At 49.7% G+C, this 12,706-nt stretch overlaps 1 protein-coding gene across 1 annotated transcript; it reads left to right on the top strand.

Moving 5' to 3' along the window:
* The first annotated feature begins 1,089 nt into the window (after positions 1–1,089).
* Positions 1,090–2,485, top strand: LOC143798798 (chromobox protein homolog 5-like). The gene is made up of 3 exons (XM_077281126.1): positions 1,090–1,173; positions 1,897–2,047; positions 2,252–2,485. The coding sequence occupies exons 2-3, from the start codon at positions 1,946–1,948 to the stop codon at positions 2,483–2,485; spliced, it is 336 nt and encodes a 111-aa protein (XP_077137241.1). The 5' UTR covers positions 1,090–1,173; positions 1,897–1,945.
* Positions 2,486–12,706: the final 10,221 nt, after the last annotated feature.

Raw genomic sequence — 12,706 nt, 5'->3', positions numbered from 1 at the left:
GTGCTTTCTTTTCCCGTAGACTAACCTCAGCAGAAAAGAATTACGACGTGGGAGACAAGGAATTGCTGGCTATTATTGCGGCTTTCAAAGAATGGAGGCATCATCTGCAAGGAGCTACACAACAGATCATAGTGCTAACTGACCATCGCAATTTAGAGTTCCTTAGATCCGCTAGATGTCTTTCTCCTCATCAGGCTCGTTGGAACTTATTTTTAAATCAATTTAACTTTGTTATCTCTTACCGTCCAGGTTCTCGTAATGGGAAGGCTGATGCTTTATCCCGAATCCATGCTGCGGATTCCGTACCTGGAGCCCCGTCCAAGACCATTCTATCTGATGCCAATTTCATCGGAGTTATCCACGATCAGGACTTGTGGAAGGAGTGCAGGGAGGCCTATGACGGTGATGTATTTCTGGCCAACCCACCTGTGGATATTAATCTTGTCTTTAAGGGTGGCATGTGGTTCAGAGATCGACGTATCTACGTCCCTGAGGTCGTCCGTCTGCAGATCCTCAAGTTGGTACATGACTCCAAGTTGGCTGGTCACAGGGGGGTACAGAAGACACAAGAGTTCCTGAGCCGATTCTTCTGGTGGCCAACTTGCCTGAAGGATACCAAGGACTATGTTCTCTCTTGCGAGGTATGTGCTCGTTACAAGACTCATGTGGCACCTACGGGTCTTCTACAACCATTACCTGTTCCGTCCGGCCCTTTATTGTGGAGCTGCCTACATCGGGGGGCATGAATACAATCATGGTGGTAGTTGATCGCCTGACTAAAGCTGCTCATTTTGTTCCGTGCACCGGCCTCCCCTCAGCTAAAGATACAGTGAACTTGGTTATACAGAATGTCTTTTGGTTGCATGGGGTTCCGGATGAGATCATCTCTGACCGTGGAGTACAGTTCACTTCAAGATTCTGGAAGGGGTTTTGCTCTGCACTCAATATTAATGTCTGTCTCTTTTCCGCTTACCATCCCCAGACAAATGGTCAGACTGAGCGTACCAACCAGACGCTGAAGCAATATCTAAGATGCTATGTCAGTCATCTCCAGGATGATTGGTTGGAGTTGCTGCCGTTAGCCGAATTTTCATATAACAATTCTCAGAGCGCCTCCACTAAATTTACACCTTTCTTTGCCAATCTAGGTTATCATCCGTGTATCTTACCTAGGTCAACCAGAAAAAATAAAATATACATATAAAACACAGTGGGAATACACCAAAGCACAGGAACAGGCGGGCAACCCAGATATGAGCCCCATAAAGTAGTAACATCATATAAATCTCAATCCAATCATATTTTGACATACCAAAAGATAATAGATGTGCAAGTGACCATGTACAAAATATGCAAATTGATAAAGTGATAACAGTAACACCTAATACATAACAATAACGATATAGTTACCAATGGGGTACTCCTGGGAGACCCACCAACACCCGACGCGCGTTTCGTACCGAAATGCTTCACCCCCAGACGAAGCATTTCGGTACGAAACGCGCGTCGGGTGTTGGTGGGTCCCCCAGGAGTACCCCATTGGTAACTATATCGTTATTGTTATGTATTAGGTGTTACTGTTATCACTTTATCAATTTGCATATTTTGTACATGGTCACTTGCACATCTATTATCTTTTGGTATGTCAAAATATGATTGGATTGAGATTTATATGATGTTACTACTTTATGGGGCTCATATCTGGGTTGCCCGCCTGTTCCTGTGCTTTGGTGTATGCCCACTGTGTTTTATATGTATATTTTATTTTTTCTGATTGTTTAATAAAGTTACCTTGGTTTTATTGACCTTTTGTGTGAAGGCAGTTTTTTGGTGGTACAATTATATTCCTTCATGGTCTTTTTTTGGTGGATATAATTTTGGTGTTGTCTTACCTAGGTCTCCAATTAATTCTCCGGTTCCGGCAGTGGAGGAAAGGCTGACTGCGATGAGGCAAAATCTGGAGGTTCTGAAGGAATCCCTGACCACAGCTCAAGAACGTTATAAGAGATCGGCTGATAGATTCTGTAAACCTGCACCCATGTTCAAGGTAGGAGATTCCGTGTGGTTAGCAACTAAGAATCTGAAGTTAAACGTTCCTTCACAAAAACTTGGACAGAAATTCATTGGCCCTTTCAAGATCAACGGTATTGTGAGCTCTGTGGCCTGCCGGCTGAAGCTGCCTAGGACTATGAAGGTACACCCAGTTTTTCATGTATCTTTACTAAATCCTGTATCTCCTAATACCTTCAAGGGACGTGTTGTGCCACCTCCGCAGCCTGTGGTGATTGATGGGCAAGAACAATTTGTGGTGGAGGAAATTGTTGATTCCAGGATTCGCAGGAATCGGCTCCAATATCTGATAAGATGGCAGGGATATCCCCCTGAGGAAGACTCTTGGGAACCTGTGGAAAACATCAATGACCAACAGAAGATTTCTCGTTTTCATCAGAGATTCCCTGAGAAACCAGGTCCAGGACCGTCCTGAGGCCGCTTCTAAGGAGGGAGTAATGTCAGGACTCTGAACATTTTTTATTACCTTTTTGTGCATTACTGCCCTTTTCCAAGATGGCGTTTTTGGTCTCATGTGCACTGTGTCTTCCTGCTATAAAACTCCACCCCAGCCTTCAGTCTGTGCTAGAGTATTCTGCCTTGTATCCAGCTCCTGACCTCTGGTGACTCCCTGGCTATATACCTGCTCCAGTGAACCTGTGGGGTTATCCTGCTACTCTGCTCTGAGTTCCTGCTGCATACACCAGTTCCAGTAATCCTCCTTCATCTGCTGCTCGTGTTTGCTTCCATCTGCATTTGCTGGACATGTACGCTGTTTCTGCTCTGCAAGAACCTGAGACTATTACCCAGACCTCCCTGGTTGAGCTAAGATATTATTTGAACTGCCTTATAAGCATATCTATCTGTGTTGTGGACTAAGCAAGGACTTATTCGTGTCAAGTATCCTCAAGAATAATTGTGCTTCATAGACTTTCTGCGTGATTGCATTTTCCTCTGAAGTTTCCTATAGACTGCTGAGCTGCATTTGATATTTGCACCAAGTGTTGTGGACTTGAGTTTCTCTCTGCACCTGTTTGAATCACCGTGTGATAATATAGACTTTACCACTTATAAAACTGTGTCCTGTAGTTGTCTTGTTCCACGCAAAGAGTCTCCTGAGTTATCCCCTATAATTATTACAATATCATTTACAGTACACAAATTTACAATGACAGACTGGTACAGAGGGGAGAGGACCCTGTCCTTGCAGACTTACATTCTATGGGATAATGGTGAAAAGACAGAAGGTCAGGGTGCGGAACCTCTGGCGGTGGTGGTTTTCATTAGCCTTCTAGTTTCATTAAAGCGAATATGACTTCTCTGCCCCTCTTAATATTTTTCTTTTTCCAAGGGGAAAGGTTAATTTACCCCGCAAGATTATCAAAAACAAGCATTCTTAGGAATGTTTGTTTCACGATAATTGTGCAGTCTAAACAGGCTGCTTATAACCTAGGTGAAATGATCCTTTGTTTGCACAAAAAATATCATCATTCTTGGCAATGCATTGTCTTATGTAAACAGGACCAGCACTTCTGAGAACAATGGCCACCTATGCACAGCGAATGACCTATTACAGATTTCCAGTGAGCATCTCCAGTGGGGTCAGCCTGTGTAAATAAGCAATTACCGTAAATGACCGCTGGCCAGCAAACATGTTACTGGCTGGTGGTCGTTTAATTCTGTGCATCATCTAATGTGAATGAACTCCCTTATGATTATGTGAAAAGATCTACCGAAAAGATTGCCTCCAGGGGATTAGCTGGACTAGTCCTATAGTGCCCAGCCAAGTCTTTAAAGAACTGCTCTGAAAAGCCAGAGTGTTTCAGGGGAAAATGCAATATACTTGGATGCAATTGTGCAGCCAGGCTCTAATTCATGCTGTCCTCGGTTTGGGCAGTATGAAAAAGGTTTACTTTAAATAAAATACTCAATTAATTTCCATGTGAGATTTTTGGAGGGATATGTTAAAAAGAACAGATATCTGTCACGGTGTCGTGAAGCTAGAGATGCAGTACCATTACCAGTCACCAGAGGGAGATGAAGTGAGGGGACAGGAGCTTACCACAAGCGTAGACCGGAAGAGTCGCCGTGCAAGCCCCACATTGTAACAAAAGAGTATGCAAACAGGAAGAAGAAAAAAGGACCACTGCATATAGTGCACACCACAAATAATAATTCGATAAAAATGAAAACTTTTTTGACAACAGTGGTTGGGAGAGACAAGATGAACGCAAACCCCGACCTGGATCATGACAGTACCTCCCTCTCAATGGGGGGCCACCAGACCCCCAAGTTTCTCAGGATACAGAGCATGAAAGGCCCAAACCAATCGATCCGCGTGGACTGATCGAGCAGGAACCTATGACCGGTCCTCAGGACCGTAACCCCTCCAATGAACCAGATATTGAAGAGAACGGAGAACGATAAACCATGCGGGAATCCACAACATGTTCCACCTCATACTCAGTCTGACCATCCACCGAGACAGGAGGCGAAGGAGAAGAAGACCCCCCTAACGACGACCCCAACGGTTTCAAAAGAGCTTTATGGAACACGTTGGGGACCTGAAGAGATGAGGGAAGACGCAAACAGAAAGCCACAGGATTGACCACTTCCCATTGACACAATTGCTCACTTCCCCTGATGAAGCCGTCCTGGTAACGACGAAACGCGTTGGGTCATATTCCCTCCCCTCCCCCATGAGTCTGCCCTCCCACATGGACCTGCTCTAGGTGGTCCTTTTCATTGCTTCAGCAGTTCTTTTGATTTTGATTTACCTTGTGGGGGGGGGGGGGTTTCTGTGCAGAAGCTTACAGGTATTGTTTAGGCTGATTTGGTGCTTCTTTGTGGCAAGTGTTAGACTAGTTTCCGCAACCGCAAATGCATGCAAAAACCCATGCTAACGTAGCATTTTTTTTCCTCATTAGCTCACGCAAGATGGCAAAAAACACAGCTTTTGCATGCATGTTTGCATGCGTTTGTGCTTTTTATGCACATGCGTTCGATAGGAAAATGCTTTTGCAGCGCCCCAGAGTCCTGGTCACTGCAGTAATGTCACTCTGCCACTAAGGGGAGTGATGTTACGTCTGATTGCACTAAAAGAGTTCACCTGACCAGGTATCACAGACACACACTACACTCCACACTCCGGCCACCAGGGGGGGTGGTTCTATCTATTATACCACTCCTCACACTTTGGTAAAACTGGGGGTTGGACAGGAAGTCAGGGAGAAAGCTAGGGAGAGCTGGAGAGAGGACCTGTCAGGGGTGGGATCCTGACAGCGGCCTAGGACAGACAGAACGTTACGGAGCCGTGCTTGAGTGTTACAGCGGCAGACTCCTAAGAAAGGACATGAAAGCGGAGTATATTGCGGAGAAGTGAGAAGTGAGATCTCAGCGCAGAGGAGATAGAACCAGAAGGAGTCGTGCCCTTAAGACCGTGGCAACATCCTTCTGAGGCGCGTAGCCGGTGGCCGGAGCACCGAGGAAGTAAGGGACTCTACGTATTACTTCAAACAGCGGCAGGACAGATAACTATAGGTTGGCTGTCTCACCTAAATCACCTAACGAAGACAAAGGAGGCAATTGTGGGAGAGGGGCGTCTCTAGGGTCCCAGAATAACTCCAGGCCTACCCCGTCATACGGGTGCGTCCTAGCCATATCATCTGGGGGACGGAGAAAGAGAACATCAGGAACAGACACAGCAGTTGTGAGGACTATCCCGTGGTGCTCAGCAGGGAAGAACTACAACACACAGGCGCTAGAAGGTAGGCACTGATTTCCACCTGCAAAGGGAACTCTGGATGTGCCTTCGGACCGGCCGGTCTCAGCCAGCCCTGTTAGCAGTGCTCTGGATTGAGGATCCTGAAGCCTTCAGTAAAGAGGTAAAGAGACTGCAACCCTGTGTCCTCGCTATTCATCGCGACCTACACCACGCACCACCATCACACCTTTCATTGGACGCCCCTAAGCAGGGTCACGGACCGGGTCTAGCCACCGTGATGATCCCAAGACAGAGACAGAGAGGCCCGGTACCGAGTACCCCACGGCCCTGCGTCTGGGGGTGCTCCAAACTTGGCGTCACGAACAGGATCTACTTAAGCCTGAAGAATCAGGTCATGTGTGCCTTGGAACTGTGTTTGAATTGTGCTTGAACCGTGATTTATTGCAAAGACTGTGTGTTGCCATTTGCCGCCAAAATCCGCCATCGCCGCGCACGAAGGGAGGAGCCATAGCTTCGTGGGGGGAGCCGGTCAAAAAGAGCGTGGAACCAGAAGACGCGGTAAAGCGATGATCCCGGAAGAGGAACACCAACTTCCAGCAGGTTAGCAGGGGGACGGTGCGGCCATGTCTGAGTCTGGGGGAGCAGAGGCGGCGGTCGCAGCCGTAGACCCAGAGGCACCTTCGGGCCCCGCCGTAGACGCAGCCGCGGGCCTTGTACCACAGCTGGTTGCCGCAGAGCTCGGCGCCCCTATCCGCCAGCCGGAGGCTGCTGCGGCTACAACAGCTATAATGCCCTTCTCCATGCCGTACTTACCTGGAGCAGCCTGGCTCCCGCGATACTCTGGAGAGTCACATACATTAACTGACTTTAAAGAGGGGATCTGCAGCCTGCTCGAGTTCTATCCCTTGACAGAGCCTCAGAAAGTTCATATGATAACAGGCCAACTCTTTGGGGCGGCTCTGAGAGAAGTGAAGTCCTGGCCCGCCGCGGATAAGGGAACTGCACAGCAGATCTTTGCAAAGCTCAAAGCCATCTTTGACACCCGCACCGCTACGGAAATTAAGTTGACTTTCTATGGGTGCAAACAGAGGCCGCAGGATAGCTTACGGGACTATGCCCTTAACCTCCAGGAGGCGCTGCGGGCCATCAACCAGAGTGACCCCGGCAGCATGCAAGATGAAGATAAACTCCTGAAAGAGCGGTTCATTGAGGGGCTCCTGTGCAGCCACCAAAGGGGTCAACTGCACTTCCTGGCCATGCAGAATCCAGACCTGACTTTTGCGCAATTCAAGGATAAAGCCATCCAGGCGCTACAAGAGCGACAACCCAGCCGTCCAGTGCCTCCCAGGCGTCAAGCTCTCACATACCACCAGGAAGTGGCGTCGGATGCCCCAGTCGCCGCCGAGGCCGATGCCCAGATCCTAGAGGACGATTCCCCCGCAGGACTCCGCCTCCAGATGCAGGAGCTGACCAAGAGCGTTGCTGCCCTAGCCCGGACCGTCCAATCCCTGCAAGAGGCTCCCAAGGAGAAGATCCAGCTGGCCTCCAGACCAGAGGATGTCCCCTGGATGCGACAGAGGAGGACTCCGCCGACCAGAGGCAGGGACGACAATCGCTTTCATCGGGACGGACGACCTATCTGCTGCCGCTGTCATCAGGTGGGCCACCTTGCAAGGTACTGTCATTTAAACGAGCAACCCCTGGGGCAGAGGGCCAACCCCCAGGAGTAGGACGATCAGGCCCGCAGCATTGGAGAGCCAAATACATTGGAGGGCGACCAGTTCTTCCTATTGTGATCGACGGTATCCCTATGAATGCTTTGCTGGACACCAGTTCTCAGGTGACGACTATGCCTTACGTGCTTTATAAACGGTATTGGGAGGACACCGATATTACTCGTGGCCCCGATGACGATTTCACCATAATAGCCAGTAATGGTCAGCCATTGCCACAAGTGGGGTATAAAGAGGTCACCATCAAAGTGGGGCGGGTGGAATTGAAGGCCCAAGGGATTGTAATTGTTGATATTGACCGCCGTGAATGTAATCCCATGATGACCATTGGTACTAATGTTATAGAAAATTGTCTTGCAGAAGTTATTGTCCTATTACAACAGGTAGCAGAAACAGCTGGCTACAGCGAACAACGTGCCCTGCAAAAAGAAATCAGGGCCCTGATGCAAAGACAGCAGGTGGAGCTGACTGATGGTGAAATTGGTCATGTCACAGTGAGTGATTCAAACCCCATTGCGATACCCCCCAGGAGTGAAATGCTAATATGGTGTCGGGCAGCCATAGGCCTCAGGGGTAAAGACTATCAGGCCCTGGTAGAACCTGTATATTCGGATAATAGGCCTACCCTCCTGACAGCTAGAGGGGTGGTTGACGTCCGCAAGGGGAGGGTGCCAGTACGTGTTCTCAATTGCGGGGAGGAAGAAGTCCAGCTAGCCAAATATGCCACACTTGCCAAACTGTTTACTGTTAATAGTAGTGTGATACAGGCACCTGGGCCCTTGGTCCCGTCCAATCCGGCGGAGAACAACGGTTCTGCAGGGCAACCGAAAGATTGGTGTCGGGAATTACACGTGGGCACTGACTCTACCCCACCTCACCAGAAACAGGGGGCCTACAGGGTGGTTCATGAGTACGAGCGAGTTTTTAGCAAACACCCCCTAGATTTTGGGCAGGTAAAAGGGATCCAACATCATATCCCCACAGGGGATCACCGACCCATAAAAGAGAGATACCATCCCGTACCCCCAGCCCATTATCAGTGTTCCAAGGACATGTTGCGAGAGATGAAGGAGGCTGGGGTAGTGAGGGACAGTTGTAGCCCCTGGGCAGCTCCATTAGTCCTCGTTAAGAAGAAAGATGGCACAATGAGAATGTGTGTGGATTATAGGAAGCTAAATTGCATTACACATAAAGATGCATACCCACTGCCCAGGATAGAGGAGTCCCTGGCTGCTTTAAAATCTGCTAACTACTTCTCTACCTTGGATCTCACCAGTGGGTACTGGCAGGTTCCCGTGGTGGAGGCGGACAAGGAGAAGACGGCCTGCACGACGCCGATGGGTCTCTGTGAATTTAACGACATGCCCTTCGGATTGTGCAATGCCCCGGGGACGTTTCAGAGGATGATGGAGTGCTGCCTGGGGCACAAGAACTTTGAAACCGTACTGCTGTATCTGGACGATGTCATTGTCTTCTCTAAGACCTATGAAGACCATCTGAAGCACCTGGCCGAGGTGTTTGAAGCCCTGTCCAACTTTGGCTTAAAGGTGAAACCATCCAAATGCCACCTGCTGAAACCCAAAGTGCAGTATCTAGGCCATGTGGTGAGTGCTGAAGGAGTGGCCCCAGACCCCGATAAGGTTACGGTGATTAAGGACTGGCCGAAACCCAGCAACCTCCATGAAGTCCGGCAGTTCCTCGGGTTGGTAGGCTATTACAGGAGGTTCATCAAGGACTTCACCAAGAAGGCCGCGCCATTGCATGATCTGTTGGTGGGCCAATCCAAGAAGACCAAGGGGAAGAATACCCCATTTGATTGGAACGAAGGACTGGAAGGATCATTCACTTGCTTGAAGATGGCGCTGACGGGAGAAGAGGTACTGGCCTACCCTGAATATGATCAACCATTTGTACTGTATACGGATGCCAGCAACGTAGGACTGGGAGCTGTGTTGTCCCAGGTCCAGAAAGGCAAGGAGAGGGTAATCGCTTACGCCAGTAGGAAACTTCGTCCCACGGAAAGGAACCCTGACAACTACAGTTCCTTCAAGCTGGAATTCCTCGCCATCGATTGGGCAGTGACGGAGAGGTTCAAGCACTACCTGGCTTCAGCAAAATTCACCGTCTTTACGGATAACAATCCACTAACACACTTGGACACAGCAAAACTCGGGGCCTTGGAACAGCGGTGGATGGCCCGGCTGTCCAATTACGACTTCACCATCAAGTACCGGGCAGAACGCAAGAATTCGAATGCCGATGCCTTGTCCCGAATGCCCAATTTGCCAGAAACGGGGGAGGACCCGGAGGCACTTGAAGAAGTAGAGCTGCCCGCTTTTCATCACCCCAAAGCCACTCAGTGCTCCCATCATGTGAAGAACAGGCACGGAAACAACCAGGATGCCACGCTGAATCCCCTGCCCCACCACGGGTGGGCAGAGACCCAGGATGGTGACCCTGCGGTCCGTCGGGTGAAAGAGCTCCTGACGCAGGCAGGTTTGCATCCTGGCCCGGATGATCCACAGGAAACCCAACAGCTGTGGAAGGGGAGAAGCAAACTGTTTATTCACGATGGTAAGCTGTGCCGAAGAAGTATCGACCCCCGCACTCATGAATTGGTGTGGCAGATAGTGGTTCCCAGGCAAGATGCACCAATGGTTCTGGGAGCGTACCACGATGGGGCTGGACACTTCGGGTGGAGGAAGTTGGAGAGACTACTCCGAGGGAGATTCTATTGGGTTGGTATGAAAAGAGCCATCGAGAAGTGGTGTCGGGAGTGTGGCCCGTGCAGTCTACGCAGAAAGGACTGTGACAGCCAACGGGCTCCTTTGCAACCCATCATCACCAAACGGCCGCTAGAACTGGTCACGCTAGACCACGTGAAGCTGACGCCTAGCCATTCGGGCTATATTTATGCTCTCACCATCGTGGATCACTACTCCAGGTTCCTGGTGGTTGTACCTGTCAAGGATCTAATGGCCAGGACGGCCGCCAAGACCTTCCAGCAGTACTTCTGTAGGCCCCATGGGTACCCGGAGAAGGTACTGACCGATCAGGGACCAGCATTTGAGGCGGAGGTGTTCCAGGAATTCTGCAATCTGTACGGGTGTAAGAAGATCAGAACCACACCGTACCACCCACAAACCAACGGGATGTGTGAAAAGATGAACCAAGTGGTGATCGACTTATTGAAGACCTTGCCTGTAGAAGAACGGAATTTGTGGCCAACAAAGTTGCCCGACCTGGTAGACATGTACAACCACATCCCAGTGAATTCTACCAACTGCACTCCGGCGTACCTGATGAGAGGGAGGTCTAGCAAGTTGCCCGTTGATTTGGACATGGGGGTTCTAACCCCCGAAGATACCTCGCCGGATGCCGATTGGGATACGGAGAGGCAGCAAAGGTACCGCAAAGTACAGGAATGCGTGGAAAGAAGTTTCGCTCAGGCCAGGCAAAAACAGGAAAGAAACTACAACCAGCATGCTCCTGCGATTCCCTTGCCACCTGGTGAACAGGTACTCAAGCGGAAGAGAAGGCTACACAAGCTTGACGACCAATGGGAAGCGGAACCGTATACCATCCTGCCGTCCGATTTCGACAATATTAAAGTCTGTCTCATCAGCAAAGATGGAGGGGAAACCTCAACTGCAATATCCAGAGACCACCTTAAGGTATGCCCTGATAAGTTGAGGGAGAAGGAAACAGATGCAAGAGCCTCTCCACCTGTAGAAGAGGAGAAGATGGTACACACTGTTCTTTGTGATTTTCCCCAGTCTTGGACTCAAATAAATCAGGCCATCGTGGTACCTGTCTTAACGTTTCGTCAACCGAACTCGCCTGAACTAGACGTGGTGCCAGATCCTCCGGACCCGCAATCACCACAGACCCCGCCGGACGATGCCATGCCCACCGTCGGACCGGTGGAGCCTCCCTCGGCTATCGGCGAATCTGCCGTACCCACTGTTGGTAGCAGCAGCTCTGAGAGGTCCAGCATGCCAGTGCTACCCAGACTCACTAGAAGCGTAGCTAGAAGGCAGTGCACTACACCAGTGGTAGCAAGAATAGCGAGCCCTGCTAGGCCAATAGCAACCCCTGCACTACGGAGGTCTACACGTAGCACCAAGAATCAAACTCCCCTTCGCTACAAAACTTTGAGGTATTAACTAAAGTTGCCAATTGTGTTTGTGTAAATATCTTTGTCACACGTTTAAAAATGGACAACGGAGCAATGGACAGTGAATTGCTCCAAAACTTTCAAAAGGGACCCCTTTTTTCACCCGGGGTCCCTGCTGTTTTAAAGTTACAACCACTGAACTGAGAGTCATGAACTGTGCATGACCAAACTTTTGCAACGTTCAAGCGTCCTCACCTCCCATAAAGGGAAGCACTGTTATATATTCACTTGTTCATAGCATTTACTTGTTTATAGTGTTTCAAAATTTTGTGTGTTTTCTAATAACATGTAATGTTGTTTTTCTTTTCCCAGTCCGGGAGTACTGGATTTAACCGGGGGGAGTGCAGCGCCCCAGAGTCCTGGTCATTGCAGTAATGTCGCTCTGCCACTAAGGGGAGTGATGTTATGTCTGATTGCACTAAAAGAGTTCACCTGACCAGGTATCACAGACACACACTACACTCCACACTCCAGCCACCAGTGGGGGTGGTTCTATCTATTAGGCCACCCTCACACTTTGGTAAAACTGGGGGTTGGACAGGAAGTCAGGGAGAAAGTAGCTAGGGAGAGCTGGAGAGAGGACCTGTCAGGGGTGGGATCTTGACAGCGGCCTAGGACAGACAGAACGTTACGGAGCCGTGCTTGAGTGTTACTGCGGCAGACTCCTAAGAAAGGACATGAAAGCGGAGTATATTGTGGAGAAGTGAGAAGCGAGATCTCAGCGCAGAGGAGATAGAACCAGAAGGAGTCGTGCCCTTAAGACCGTGGCAACATCCTTCTGAGGCGCGTAGCCGGTGGCCGGAGCACCGAGGAAGTAAGGGACTCTACGTATTACTTCAAACAGCGGCAGGACAGATAACTATAGGTTGGCTGTCTCACCTAAATCACCTAACGAAGACAAAGGAGGCAATTGTGGGAGAGGGGCGTCTCTAGGGTCCCAGAATAACTCCAGGCCTACCCCGTCATACGGGTGCGTCTTAGCCATATCATCTGGGGGACGGAGAAAGAGAACATCAGGAACAG

This window comes from Ranitomeya variabilis, chromosome 1, assembly GCF_051348905.1.
Source record: "Ranitomeya variabilis isolate aRanVar5 chromosome 1, aRanVar5.hap1, whole genome shotgun sequence".
Taxonomy (NCBI): domain Eukaryota; kingdom Metazoa; phylum Chordata; class Amphibia; order Anura; family Dendrobatidae; genus Ranitomeya; species Ranitomeya variabilis.
Note: the sequence above shows the minus strand (reverse complement) of the source record. Positions and strands in the feature narration are given on the sequence as shown.